This window comes from Laccaria bicolor, genomic scaffold, assembly GCF_000143565.1.
Source record: "Laccaria bicolor S238N-H82 LACBIscaffold_2 genomic scaffold, whole genome shotgun sequence".
NCBI lineage: Eukaryota > Fungi > Basidiomycota > Agaricomycetes > Agaricales > Hydnangiaceae > Laccaria > Laccaria bicolor.
The window spans coordinates 2,361,919-2,376,147 of record NW_001889873.1 but is presented as its reverse complement, the minus strand read 5'-3'; the positions used below and the strand labels follow the sequence as shown (position 1 = coordinate 2,376,147).

At 48.3% G+C, this 14,229-nt stretch overlaps 6 protein-coding genes across 6 annotated transcripts; 3 read left to right on the top strand and 3 right to left on the bottom strand.

The window, feature by feature from the left end:
* Positions 1-85: 85 nt before the first annotated feature.
* Positions 86-3,618, bottom strand: LACBIDRAFT_305870 (uncharacterized protein; the record flags this gene model as incomplete). Its single annotated transcript, XM_001874760.1, has 17 exons — positions 86-250; positions 299-377; positions 430-515; positions 571-661; positions 716-846; positions 896-1,063; positions 1,122-1,345; positions 1,409-1,637; positions 1,689-1,957; positions 2,007-2,064; positions 2,118-2,250; positions 2,305-2,402; positions 2,451-2,697; positions 2,747-2,850; positions 2,898-3,181; positions 3,266-3,403; positions 3,459-3,618. 17 exons carry the CDS (start codon positions 3,616-3,618, stop codon positions 86-88), a joined length of 2,664 nt encoding a protein of 887 aa, XP_001874795.1.
* Positions 3,619-3,709: 91 nt separating this feature from the next.
* On the top strand, positions 3,710-5,812 carry LACBIDRAFT_305869 (uncharacterized protein; the record flags this gene model as incomplete). The annotated part of the gene is made up of 3 exons (XM_001875311.1): positions 3,710-3,937; positions 3,982-4,875; positions 4,928-5,812. The coding sequence occupies 3 exons, from the start codon at positions 3,710-3,712 to the stop codon at positions 5,810-5,812; spliced, it is 2,007 nt and encodes a 668-aa protein (XP_001875346.1).
* Positions 5,813-6,651: 839 nt separating this feature from the next.
* On the bottom strand, positions 6,652-7,038 carry LACBIDRAFT_305868 (uncharacterized protein; the record flags this gene model as incomplete). Its single annotated transcript, XM_001874759.1, has 1 exon — positions 6,652-7,038. One exon carries the CDS (start codon positions 7,036-7,038, stop codon positions 6,652-6,654), a length of 387 nt encoding a protein of 128 aa, XP_001874794.1.
* Positions 7,039-7,379: 341 nt separating this feature from the next.
* Positions 7,380-11,134, bottom strand: LACBIDRAFT_305867 (uncharacterized protein; the record flags this gene model as incomplete). Its single annotated transcript, XM_001874758.1, has 9 exons — positions 7,380-7,521; positions 7,580-7,629; positions 7,681-8,001; positions 8,054-8,176; positions 8,228-8,286; positions 8,340-8,828; positions 8,886-10,039; positions 10,093-10,558; positions 10,609-11,134. The coding sequence occupies 9 exons, from the start codon at positions 11,132-11,134 to the stop codon at positions 7,380-7,382; spliced, it is 3,330 nt and encodes a 1,109-aa protein (XP_001874793.1).
* A 584-nt stretch (positions 11,135-11,718) lies between these two features.
* On the top strand, positions 11,719-12,997 carry LACBIDRAFT_292206 (uncharacterized protein; the record flags this gene model as incomplete). The annotated part of the gene is made up of 4 exons (XM_001875310.1): positions 11,719-12,080; positions 12,132-12,204; positions 12,262-12,634; positions 12,685-12,997. 4 exons carry the CDS (start codon positions 11,719-11,721, stop codon positions 12,819-12,821), a joined length of 945 nt encoding a protein of 314 aa, XP_001875345.1. The 3' UTR covers positions 12,822-12,997.
* Positions 12,998-13,304: 307 nt separating this feature from the next.
* LACBIDRAFT_229936 (uncharacterized protein) lies at positions 13,305-14,167 on the top strand (the record flags this gene model as incomplete). Its single annotated transcript, XM_001875309.1, has 5 exons — positions 13,305-13,538; positions 13,598-13,681; positions 13,740-13,839; positions 13,895-13,973; positions 14,026-14,167. 5 exons carry the CDS (start codon positions 13,305-13,307, stop codon positions 14,165-14,167), a joined length of 639 nt encoding a protein of 212 aa, XP_001875344.1.
* Between the last annotated feature and the right edge of the window lie 62 nt (positions 14,168-14,229).

Here is a 14,229-nt window from a genome sequence, read left to right as displayed (position 1 = left end):
CCCGACGCCCGCCAAAGGCATCCGTGTCACAATGACTCAAAAGCGCACAACCACAAAAAAAGTCATAAAAATACAACACCCTACACTACAAGAACATATTGATTTTAACAGGTCTCCTCACAGCTGCCGAATTACCTTCCGCGAATCGGTAGCTCACTCGGTATTTTTTCTCGACGTTTTTGCGAACTGCAGCCTTAGCAGAGCTGGCCGAAGGTACAGTAATCAGTCGTCCAAAAAAATCAGTGGGGGGCTAGTGAATAGATGTTAGCTTTGAATAGTAGGATAGTATTACCCCTACTTTATCTGCCACATCCGTGGTATCTTTCTTCGCTCGTTTACTTGGATGTTCAGAATTTTCTAGGTCTAGCTCTCCGGATCTAATGAGCGGAAGATGAGTTGACGACCAATATATGCAGCAGTGGCGATTACTTTGTGGAATTCCCAAAGAAATCGTGTTTCCCTCGTTTGCCTTTCTCAACAATATTCGCGTCGCGTTCGATCAATTTGGCATCAATCTGTAGAGTCCGTCAGTACAACTTGCTGAATTTCCCAGTAATAAAAATTCATGACCTCTCCCGCTACAAGGTGGCGCACCGCATATCGCGAGACGGAGATATCAGTTGCTCGTTTACCGTCGTAGGTGACAAAGACGTCGATAGGCCTGGAGGTACTTATCACTACAATAGAGGATAAGGCCGAAAAAGAGAGAACATACGGATCAAGCCGATATGATAGTACACCATCCTCAGCTCTTTCTTGAACAAAGCGTAGTTCTAAGGAAGCCATGATGTGGACAAGCCTCTTCATCAAGGCGCGTTCTTCTGGCCGAATAATTTGACTGTTGACCTACACCACGTTAGTGACAGAAATCAGTTAAAACGTTCAACAGACGAACAGGTCGCAGAGGTGGCGATATTATTCGATTGATGAGTGGAGCAAATTCCATGTGAAGAATCGGGGTGCTAACGAGGTGCCTGTAATGCCCACCATGACGAACGGCTGTTCGTAAAAATCCGGAGAAGGACTTGTAAATTTCCTCATTGGTTCGTGTCAGTTGCGTGTGCTGCGGATAGGCTTTGTAAACCCGCCTTTAACGAAAAGCAGAGATAATGAGATCATACCTCCCAATCAGCCTGATTACGTTCTATGCGTTCGCCTCCTCGCTCCTGGAAGAGGGGATAGAAGGGAACAAGGGTGTATGATAGATACTGATGGAGGGAAAAATCGCCATCCGAATACATAGCTGAAGAGAAGTGGTCGAAGGTCGTCAGCCATTCCGTGGCTCGTTCGTGCCTTGCCAAATTAGCATCGTGGCGTCGGAGGAGTGCGTAATGTCCAAAGCATCCTGTCAAACAAACAAAAAAGTCTAGGCCCACCAAATGGCATCAAGATGTTACTTGTTGCTTACCAGCAGCGATACCGCTTTCCCGCCCACTCGCTCCGATTTCGTGACTAAGTCTACCGACGTATCTCGATTCTTCATCATCAGTAAGGGCAAGCTCTTTGACGCGTTTCTTCGAGAGGGGGTTGAAGATGCTGTTCAGAACCGATACTACTGAGCTATCGGCTGCTCCCATGCCAGATGTTGCTCTTCGAATTACAGACTCGGTAACTTCTTCGTTCCGCGATTTGACGAACTGTGAAATGAGGACTATTGGAACGATGTTTCAATGGTATTTCCTGCATACCTGAAGAGTATTGAGACAGCTCCGTAGATCGCATTTCGCAAGGCCTACGAGGGTACTCAGTGCTCTTGAGTCGGCTTTAAGACCTTCAATTTCGCAGATCTCTCGCAGACGTTTCGCTGTGTGGACATCTGAGGGACGTGTAAATCTTATCTGAAGGGCGTGAGGTCGAAGCTTTGCAAGGGATGAAGCATTAACATCGTTGCAGATGCAGATAATAGGTCGAAGAATTGGCCGCTTGACGTCGTGATCGCGTTTCTGGCCAGAACGTTCTGTAGCGAATAGTCAGCCGATGCGCTCTAACGTTGAACAATGACAAACGTTTCTTTCTCCACTTGTCTTGTGTAAGTTGTACGAGTTTGTGGATAAAGGTATTCGACTACGGGTAGAATGAATAAATGCAGCGTAAAATATGTTCACGGTTTGACGCACGCTCTCCCCCGCCCCTGTGGCGCCATCGATCTCGTCAATAATCAGAAGCACTGGTTTCGCGCTGCCTACTGCTGACCCGGCTTCGAGCGCAGGTCGTATTCGATCATCCACGATTTGACCCGAACGGGCATCACTAAGGTGAAAACATCAGCAGTGGCAATAACATATCCTTGGGTTATGGGCGAACCTAGCATTGATTTCCATCACCTCATAACCCGCCTGGTTCGCCACTACATGTGCTAAAGTTGTCTTTCCTAGTCCTGGGGGTCCGGACAGCAAAAGGAACTTTGTGGGAAATTAGAAAGACTCTGTATAGATCAAGATTATGCTGACCTTCTCTTGAGGTCGATGATATTCATCCTCCTTATCGAAGTTTTCGTTGCCGTCTCTTGGGCGTTTCCTTCCGCGCTTCCTACCAAAAACACACCAGTCCCATTGTTTAAGCCACGCCATTGTGTCACGGGCAACACGCTCATTCCCCATCAATTCAGTAAATTTATGTGGGCGATAACGGTCAACCCAGAGAATGTCTTCTGAAGCAGAAGATTCATTAGAACTTTGTGGTACATTATTCTGATCTCTAAGAGAACAAATTATTCCAGATTTGAGCAGAGCGTCAGCCTGCTCACTGTTTTTGTAATTTCGCGACTGCTTGGGATGATAAAGCATCCATGAGCCGATGAATGGGAACATCCAGCAAATTGTTCATCCTTTGGTTAGTGGACGTTGTTGACTGTTCAAAAGATAAGGGATGTCAAGGTAGAGCAAGTCACAACTCACGGTAGAACCCCTCGATAAAACCTTAGTCCTTCGCCGCAGATATATTGTTTTGCCATCGAAAGTGGTTGCCCGCACAGACAAATGCGTGGCGTTTTTGGGACGCGTATGGGTGGGGTCAGAGTTAGACAAAAGGTGTGAAGGAACACCGAAAGCCTCAGCGACTGGGAGTGGATCAGCATCTGGAGACCTGGCTGCATATCCAGCAAGAATAGGTGTTGAAAGATGAGCGCTTTTAGTACCATCGAGGAGGCCTGACGGCGCGAATGAGGGTAGGGATGATTTGCCTACAAAATAATCAAGGCTTTGGTTAGATGTTCGCGTCTATGCAAATGCACCGAACGTAGAATAGATCAAAAAGTGGGATTCACCTAAAAGCCCGGATAGTGTGAATGAACTTGAGGAAGCAGCTACGGAAGGTTCATCTTCAGAACGGACCCCCGCCGTGCCGCTCTCACTCGAACTGAGTAAAAAGTTCGATAACAGTCCATTGCTTTCAAAAGAAAAGGCTGTATCGGAGGCCGTACAATTAGGTTCTGGGTAACCATGAAAACGCGAACTTACCTGGAGCTTCTTGCTGCTTCTCTCCTGCAGCATGAAAGCCTGTCTGTGGAGTTAAGGACGCCCCCAATATCGCCTCAGACTTAGATAGTGCGTCATTTGAGCTGCTTGCACTCAATAGCGTAGTTGAACCCAGGAGCCCGTTGGCTACGAAGGTGGTCATTGACGGTGTCTAGAGAGGCGGTCGTTGAGCAGCGGCGTGACATCGCGTCGGTTACACTGAGTCACGCGTCGTAGTAACGCATCTTACATCAATGAGCAGCAGTACTCTCATCCACTACGGTATGACTAACAATCTAGGCGGCCAGCAAGGTATTCATCCTCGTAAACACCAATATCCCAACTTAATAAAGTCTGATTCTTCAGAAAACAGTGCTAAAATTACACCTGATGCTGTCCAAAAGCTCACAGAAAAACTGAAAGATCTTGTCGGAGAGGATGCTGTCGAAGAATTCAATCGCAATCGCCACGCACAGGGTGAGGTATGTCCGCGCTCTGAAGTAAGGGGAGTCTTTTGCCGAAATAGTCACCGCAGCTTGTAAACGAAGAGGGACTTCCTATCGTCGACATTTCCGAACCCATAACTTCTGTTGAAGTTCAGGGCTTAGGAAATTCCCTTGTATCTGAAGAAGATCCTCTCGTCCCACTCGTGGCCCTTCCCACGCAGGCTCGTCAAAGGCTACGTCAACAGCGGGAACGAATTCTCGATTTATTGGAGGAAGAGGAAAGGCAAGAGCAGCTTCGGAAAGAACAGAAAGAACGCCAAGAACACGAGGAAATTGTAAGGAAGCGGAAGGCAGAAGCAGAAAATGGGAAGGCACGGCTCATAAAGGCCAAGGAGCTGCAGAAAAAAATGGGCAGAGCTTTGTTGCGGAATATGGCACCTTCCAAAGAACAAGAAAATCAGAAGGGAGTAGCCAGGGTTCAAGGTGAGGAAGATGCTCAAACGAGGAACCCATCGTCGCCGAAGAAAAAGACGGTCAATTTTGCGGACTCGCATGATGATTCGTCTCCAACCACATCTTCCGTCGACGCCAGTCGGGGGGACGTTACTGCTGCCAGACTTCGCTCAGCTAATCGTCCGACATTGATGTCACAAGCAGAATCCGACAAGCACACTCCAATGAAGAGGTCCGTCGTGGAACGTCTTCCCGTTGGCCCGCGAACTCTCCCTAAGCCTGCCATTAAAGTTGAAGAACGTGACTCCGACGACGAGTCTGAGGGTGACGCATCTGATAATGGAGATGGCGCACAGAGTGACCAGGAATCCATACTCGAAGAAGATGACTTTGATTTCGATTTCGCACAGCATCAACGTGAAATTGCACTAGAATATCACAGAAAAAGAACTACTATTGGCGAAGAAACTGCCGCCGCGATGAGGAATCACTCTCATGAATCCGGCGAGAGACACGATAAGGTTTGTCATAGAAATTTTTCACCTCTCATTTTCTGAATATTTCTCCCTGCAGTTGGGTGAGCCTGACATGCTAGTTCCGGACCTTGCCAAACCTGCGATTTCCCAGTTTAGGGCAAACCGAATAGCGTCAGCATACAATGCATCGACTTCTTCTTCCACATCGCTGGGTGCTTCTGTCCTACCCGCATCCAGCACTCGCACCCTGCAACAGGCATTCCGCGCAGGAAAACTGGATTCTGACGGGAGACTTATAGGAGGAGAGGCAGATAGCGCAAGTGAAGATGAAGAGCCTGGTCTACAGGAAGTGCTGGAACTCTTAAAGAAAGGCGAGGTATATAATATCGGACCTGACGGGAAGTACTTGCACACCATACCCCCAAGTTCTGGTCAGCCGAATCCCGCTGGGGCTCCTCCCGTGACACCTCTTCCAGCAGAAGCAGCGGAACTGAAAATTCCCCCTTCACTAAGTGGCAAACCAAAGACTTCTCGATTTAAGGTGTCTCGACAAGCGGCGGGAAGGCCATCCATGCCATTATCCACAGCTAGCTTTTCCAGCAATGAGGCACTTTCACCTTCTGTCACCCCTGTGTCTTATGACACGAGATCTTCACCAAAAGTGGCAACTCCTACCTCCACACCTACTGTTATTGAACGCCTACCTCCTTCAACTGAATCCCAACCAGGACCACAGGCCATCAAACCATCACCGTCAGCCATTCTCCAGGGACCTGTATCTCCCTTCTCAATGATCGTCGAATCACCGTCCTTTCCTACACCCAGAGAAAGGCCTTCAAGACCTCCGACCGTCGTCGCATCCCCTTCGCCCCCTGGTTCAGCCAGACGCCCAGATCGTCCGCCCACAATTGTTGGAGAGCGGGTACCGACAACTGAGGGAGCGGAAAAGAAGATTTCTAGGTTCAAAGCAGAAAGAATGTAACAAGTGTCCACCCCACTTTTCGCGTGTATTACAGCGCCGATCTACCTCGTATATAATGAAGATTACCCTCAATCCCTATGGACATGATATGACGTGACATTGAGAACGAAACCAGGGTATTCCTACTCCTCGTCACTTTCAAACTCAATAGCCTGATACTTTCTGGCCTTCTTGTTTGGATTTGCCAATGAGGCACCTTTGGGCTGACGTGCAGCAGGAGCAGTTTCTTCTACACTTTTAGATCTCATTGCACAAATTAATTTGTAGTCTTACTTTCGGGAGGTGAGACCATACGCTTCAGGTTCTTCTGTTTGTCGAGTTGGGCTTTTAGAGACTTAATTTCTTCTTGCGCATCCTCGTTTGCGGCTTGCAATTTAGATGGTTTGGCAGAAGCGACACTCTCCTTGGCCTTATGGCTGGTTTTGGCTGGCGTTTCCTTGGACGTCGAAGGACCGGCAGCTGAGGAAACCTTTGCTTTTACCTTGGTGTCGACTATAGAAGTTGAGAAGGCACGTTTGAAGGAATTGAAGGATAGGCAGGCAGGAGGTTGCAAAAACTTGCCTGTTAACAACGATGAGGGTGCTAATGGTGGGTATGCCACACTGGGGGCGTGTAACTTGCATTTCCTGGACTGAGCTTGCAAAGCAATCTTTCAAGGGAATACATATGCTTTGAAGTGCAATAGACAAGAGGGCTCTCACTTCGAGGAAAACGTTTGTTGCATGCGAAGCTGCATCGGCTTGAGTCATCTCAACAAGGGGCACATGCATCGGCGTCTTCGACGTAGGTCCAAGTGTTAGCTATGAAATACATAGAATTTGAGTTGATTTCTCGGAGATCTAACCAGTGCGATGGAGGTTCACCTTAATTTCTGCACCTTCATCAGAACTCCAATTTCCGACGACAAGTTCGCCTTCAGCAAACGCCTCCGCGAGCTTTTCAGCAAAACTCTCTATCAGATGATCTGATGCTTTCGATCCCTGCTCGACCGCTTTAGTTTTTGGCACTTCAGCTGCCTCGAAGAGTGGACATACGATGACTTTGACTACATCGGCTGCAGTCCAGCTTCCATGCCACCACCGACCTTCTGGCCCACAGAGTCCGAGATGAATATTCCATTTATCGTCAGAGACGGTCGAAAGTACTACAAATCGGTTAACACTTTGGTATATCACCTGAATTAGCTCATCCAGACAACCGAAGTTTGAGAGGGGATCTGAGGACATCACTTCGTCACACGCTAGGTGCGTGTTACTGGAGCCTTTACATGGACTGGCAAATTCCCAAATGAACAGTTAATGCATTGAGATTGGTTGAATGATTTTATGCTAAGATACATTGCGGATATGACTATGGAACGGGATGATATCGAATGGGGGAAAGTAAATAAATATTGTTGTCGTTGTCAAAATCGGAGAAAAACAACGAAGAGAGCAGAAAGGAGGGAAATCCACGAGTTGACGACCCAACAAGCTGTTGTTCAGAATTGAAAAATGGTTCTTTTGACCGAAACGTCCAGTGAAAGAATAATTAAGAGTGATGTTAAAGGCTGAAGCGCGAGCTATCATTAGTGTGTGGACACCAATTCTTGAAGTGCTTCTACCACTTCCGACATTGTGGGCCGGTCGGCATGTTCTTGTGCCCACATGCGCTCTATGAGATCAACTATCTCTGGACACCACTGTTTTCGAAGGCCAGTCAATGGCGGACTGAACAAGGCGAGTTTTCAATACCAACTTGTCGAACGAGGAGATGAAAGTGACTCACCGCTGCCGTTTTGTTCCGACTACTTCATAAATGGCATGCTCATTCATTCCCTGTATGAAAATTTTACGATGAAGAACCCAACGAAGAAGCAAGACACAGACCTCCCAGGGGAATTTCTTGTTCGGAAGATGCCACTGAAGCATCTCCCAGAACACCATTGCGCAAGAGAATACATCCACTTTATGGTTATATTTCGGGTGCGCATGCCAGAGTTCTGGCGCTTGCCAGTTGACAGTACCGACCAAGCTGCGAACCATGGATCGTGTTGACTGCTTCACCTTGGCAAGCCCAAAGTCTGCAATCTTCGCAATCCCCTTGGCCGTGATGAGGATATTAGAAGACTTGCAATCCCTATGAATGATAGATGGCTTTCGCTTGTGAAGGTATTCCAACCCTTGGGCGATATCCAGCATCATCATTAGCTGAAACAGGTTAAGGGGTTATCAGAAAAGTTTGAGTAAAGAAGTTACACACCACTTTGTGAAGGCTTGGAGGGCCCACATTTCGGACGTAATCGAATAGGTCACCATTTGAGCAGAGTTCGCTAACAATCATGACTGGGGTCTCTTTCGTGTTCTCCGGTATACTAACCCCAAGCTATGGCAAAAATCATCAAAGACGAATCGAGGGCGAGGGAACACAACATACAAATCTCACGATATTTGGATGGTCGAACCCTCCAAGAAGTTTGAGCTCTTTGATATCCACTGAACGAAACGTCATCAATATAACGAGCCAACATCAAGGTAAAGCCGCTCACTCGAACTCAACTGTCCTCTGAATTCGGAAATAGCGATTCTTCGACCCTTGAATTTGCCGATAAAGACGTCCTTAAAGCCTCCACTTCCGATCTTCTCAAGCTTCTGCAGCTTTTCGGGAGGTATCTCCCTATCTTCTAAACCCAAGCTTTCAAGATCAAGCTCAAGCTCGTCCTCCTTCTCTTTGCTAGGAATGGGCGTCTCGTCAGGTTGTATTTGCTCAGAACAGGGCAATACTGGAGTGGTCCTGGCGCTGGACTGTTGTCTTCCCTTCGTTCGACGGCGCTTCCTGCTAGTAGATGGCGGCCGAACTGTTCCTGTGGAGGAGGGTGAAGAGAAATCATTGGCGTGCCGATCACGCCACTGAAGAAGGGCCTCTGCAAGCTGGGGTTTGGTTCCCACCGGGTCAAGGTCTCGGGTCTCGCAGAGGCGGACTAGATCGTCTCTGCGAAGGCGTACCAGCGTCCTAGCTGTGGCGACGGTCAAATCAACTATTGATGCAGATTTGTCAAGGCAATGTTAGGACTATGCGTATAAATTTAACGTACCATCTTCTTCCATAGTCTCATCGGTATCACCATCGGCGTCGACATCGACATCCTCCGCCTCAACATCCCCATCCTCTTCTACTTCATCCTCAGCATCTTCCTCATCGTCACCATCCTCCTCAACATCATTACCATCCTCTTCTGCCTCCTCATCCCCTACATCCTCCTCCTCGGCCTCCATTTCCACATCCTCTTCCCCAACGATCTTTCCACTTCGCAACTTCCTAGGCTCAACAGAGCTGACTGGTTCGTCCTCTTCCTCAACCTCCTCGTCCTCATACTGAACCTCATCCTCAATCTCCTCCTCTGGCTCCCCCTCCCCTTCATCATCGCCCTCGTCAGCGGCGTCATTGTCACTCCGCGTCGATGTTGGTTGTGTCCGCCTTGGCCTTAGCCGCCGTCTGAGCGGAGTGCGTCGTCCGATGGAATGGGGTGGTGTTATGGAAGCAGACGATACAAGCTCGTCCACTTCCTCTTCTTCCTCTAGGTCTTGATCCTCCCCTACTTCCTCGTCCTCCTCTTCTTCCACGAGCTGATCCTCTTCATCTTCATCCAAATGTTCTTCCTCAATCTCTGACTCCCTTGGACTTCCGATTTTCCCTTTCGCTTTGCGACTAGGAGTTATCCGTAGGTTCTTCCCGTTAACCTCCCCATTCAAAGGAGGCACTTCTGGTCGGTTAGAAACACCCTTCTTCGCGCGTCGCCCTTTGGCGACAGGGGTTACGTCCTGACCATGTTGCTCGCCATCCTTCTCCTTTGTCTTCTCTATATCCCGATCCTTGCTACGTAATCGTCGAGGGCTGACCTGATTCTGCCATGTGCTCAAAGATTGCTCAAGTTCCTCAAGCTCGGTGAGATCGCTTTCATCACCAAGCGTCAAAAAGTGTTCCCTTTCCTTCTCCCTCTCTTTGATGGAGCGCTTTGGAGGAGTTGTAGGAAGAACGTCTACCTCATTGCTGAATTCAACTTGCTTCGCCTTGCCTTTTCCTTTCCCTTTGCTCGTACTCGGAGACGTAGGAGCTGTATATTGAGCGTTGGCAACAGAGGTTGAGGTAGATACTTTGCGCGATCGCAAACGGGTGGCAGGTGGAGATTGTACTGTGGTTGATGGAGCGGTGGAAGTTGTGGGAGAAGACCTGTTGGATGTTCTCCGTCTGAAACGAAAAGTTAAATAGCTGATGTCGTGCACATGAAAAAAACAACAAACCGCGAACTGCTGCCACCTGAATCACCACTCAATCGTGTCGAGGACTTACGCTGTAAGCCAACCGGGTTTGACCCTTCCACAGGTCCCAATAAGTGTCCCATAGATAAACTACGGCCCTTGAGTGGACGTCCGATTGTTTTGCCCCAGTCATGCGTTACACGTCTCCGCAGTGTCCCAGGTCCTGACTGCGTCAACTGAGAGCCAACATCGGTTTCCTCGTCACCTGCAACATTACCATCGTCGCTTGAGTAATCTGACGATGCACCGTCTCCCTTACCTGGCGGAGAAGAGGGGGGAAGCGATGCTACGTCGTCTCGGGCAGCGACAATTGCGTCTGTGATCTCAGACTTGGTAAGTAATTCAGGATCATCTGGCAAGCCAGCGACATTGTACAAGCGAATAAGATCGGGTTTGCGAAGACGATTAAGTCGGTTGAGTGGGGCAGAGTGGAGGAGGCAATCATCCGCTGAAATTTCATCAGTAAGTAAGGAGAATAACGCAAAAAATGTTACTGACTCGAACCGTCCTCCTCCTCCTCTTCCTGTTCTGCATCCTCCTCCTGTTCTTCTTCTTGATCACCCGGTTCTGAGTCATCAGAACGTTGTTCGGAAGGGGAGTCAACTTCCATCTCGCCGAGATCCGACCCACTCTCTTCGCTGGTTGAAGAGTAATGTTTCGTGGTGCCAGAAGCGGACCGAAGGCGCTTCAGCCGGCCAGAACGCGTGCCATAAGTGCGCGCGTTTTCATTAGTGTTCGCGACGCGTTTTCGCTTGGCGCCTACTTGAACAATATGACTTGACTCGCGCATGTTTTTCTCTTGATCCTTTTGGGCGAAAATTCGTGAGGGCAAGCGGCGAAGGTTGGGATGAAGAGCAGCCAGGACGGGCCGTTGAGCAACTGGAGAGGATATTGACGGGATTGCCTCGTGGGAAACTAAACGGGATGTGGCGCGCCTAAGGTAATATTTCTTGCGGGAAGATGATGGTGAGCTGGTCGACGACGAAGATACTCTATGGTGTGGTGAGCGCCTCGAATGAGCCATAACCCACAGACAGAGGTCAATCTGCTGTGTCGGGATTTCTCGCGCCAATTAAAGCGCAAGGCCGGGGCGCAGCTCTATGGACGCAATAAAATGATAGTTCAACAGACGTCGTACAAGTCGTGTTGTCGTCGTTGCCGTCGACTCGGTGGTCGCAGATTGCCTGCTGGCGGTCGTCGAGTGATGAATTCCACCGTGGTTGCTGTCGATGTTGGACTTCTCCTTTGTTTGCACATCCAAACACAGGCAAAAGATGGCAGAGGTCATGTGATTAGACCGGTTCTATCGGACACACCTCCGTGCCATTGTGCTTATGTACCACACTGTACCACATTTAAAGTGCCTGCGATGAGCCACAGTTCAACTTTCTCAACTTTCGACCACCATCGAAGGCACCCGTAAAACGCGTAAACCCATTGGACTAACCAGTTTCCGCGTTCGGAAGCCCATTCAAACAGCCACCGCACCTCGCGATCATTGAACAAACGACATGCCCAACTGGGTAACCACAAACCCCCCACCATTTTGAGACAGTATCCCTATACTTATAACGCCCTCTGCTACTTTTTGCGCACCAAACGCCCATCATGCTGCTCAAATTCACTACCCCAGATATGCTCAACACTTTGCTCATCGACGCCACCACAGGTCGATGCGCCTACGAAATCGTCACTGCTACCGTGCCACCCTCCGAATTAGTTGAGCCAGACACCCCTCTCGACTCAAGCTCTGCGTCGGGGTCGTCGTCATCTTTTGCTTCGGGTTCCTCAAAGCAGAAGCCATCTCCCACCGCTGCTCGGCTTGTGCAGAGGCGCACGACGATAAAAGATTTTTCAGGAACTATTCTGGTCGACATTAAATGGAATGGTCGACGCCCCGATATTTCTATCGGAAAGGAACACATTGGTGGTCTACCAGAACTTTTTGGTTCCTCCACGATCCGTTTTATGTTGGTATCTTGTATTCAATGATGGTATCCTCATGCTAATCTCTTGTCCAGGCCAAAAATTCTTGCTGTTCCAACTCGTTTTGATACAGAGTTTATTTGGACATCGACAGCGGACTCACTGACGGTATGTCATATTTTCCATGTCTCCGTTTTGATTCCTGAAACTGAAATTTCCCAACAGCTGTTCGACTATGATTCCGAAACAACGACAGGAACTTTTCATCATAATTGTATCCGAATTCCTACACGCGCTAAACTGTCCAAGATGAAAACGTCCTCATCCTCCAAAGTGAACCTCTCTTCGCCCTCTTGCCCAAAGCTATCCCTTCGTTCCTCGAGAGCCAAACTCTCCTCACCTTCCAAACTGACATTGGCGTCTCCGCCATCATCTCCTATTGATGAACCTTGCGATCCACCATCGATAACATCGTCGTCATCGTCATCTCCGCAGACCTCATCAAGATCCACATTTATCTCAACACACCTTCCTGGGGTTGGTTCTAACTATCTTGAATTTACTCCACATCCTCTAGCTCCCGACGTTGAGATTATTCGTGAGTTTTCCTGCCTTCTCTTGCGACACAAGCTGATGGTCAACATGCAGTTTCCTTTTTAATGATGGAGATACTTCGTCGCGGTCGCTTCTGCCTTACGCCGTACACCTTTGACCGCCCAAGGATGTGGCAATTGAAAGAGGCTCGGGATCTCTTCATGAGACGCCTCCGACGGAATACAGTTTAGCATTGAATATCGAATTCCTTTCCATTCATCACCTCTTTGAGGATTATTTTTATCATCATTTGTTCTCAACAGGGTTGATTTTTTGTCCCCTGCCACTCTCCTTTTTTCATTAGCAAGCATTACCTTCACATGTGTATTTACATAGGAAATTAAGGAATAAATCAGCGTTCTCATCCAATTCTCATCGCTAGAGTATGTGACGGTTGTGACCGTGATTGCAACTTTTCTTCCATTGAAAATAGACCTTGGATCCACCTTGCAGCCATGGTCGTAACACACGTTTCCTCATCCCAGCCAAATGCACCGATCTCAGCCCCTCGAAAGAATCGAAGAAAGATTTCAAGAAAGAACGCACGGACAGCCGATCACTCACAAAATGACATCCAAGATTCTATGGACGAAAACGATACGGGCCCATCTATCCTCCAACCCACAGCTGCTGCTTCTTCATCCAAACCACCAATCGCAGATGACGATGAGTTAATGATAGATGCAGATCCTTCCTTTCTCGCCCCGAGCACCTCTGCCCCGACGTTCCCTCCCTTATCCGCCAACGCCGAAAAAACAACGCTGAAATCCGAAACGAGACGTATACCCATACCACCACATCGAATGACTCCGTTGAAGAAGGACTGGGTCAACATTTTTGGTCCGCTTACGGAAATTTTGGGATTGCAAGTGCGAATGAACGTTCAACGGAGATGTGTCGAAGCCAGAGTACGCATCATTGTTAATCAATCTAAAAACGTTCCCATTGATCGTTTTTTCTCTCCCAGACTTCGAAGCATACGAAAGACATCGGGGCTCTTCAAAAGGGTGCTGATTTCGTCAAAGCGTATGCGTTGGGCTTTGATGTCAATGTATCATCCTTCCAATCTATTACCACAACAATTTTCATCTGATAAATGTATCAATCAGGACGCCATCGCGCTTCTTCGCTTGGATGATTTATACCTAGATTCATTTGAGATCAAGGATGTGAAAACTCTGCACGGCGACCATCTCTCACGAGCTATCGGTATGGTGAATTACTCACCCTTCCGCTAGATATTTACCCCTTCTCCCCTCTCCAGGTCGCATAGCTGGGCAAGATGGTAAAACAAAGTTCACAATAGAGAACACCAGTCGGACGCGTATTGTTCTGGCCGATACGTGAGTCTTTGTTGTTTACCCGAGGAACGTTTTAACCCTGTAGATCTGTTAGAAAAATTCACATCATGGGATCTTTCCAAAACATTAAGGTCGCTCGCGACGCTATTGTTTCCTTGATTCTTGGGTCACCCCCTGGAAAGGTATACGCTGGCTTAAGGACGGTTAGCAGCAGGATGAAGCAGAGGGCAATCTAGGATTATTTGATGTATCAGGATGCGCGTCGAAAGAATTTCAGGCTCATATATCAACTTGGCCA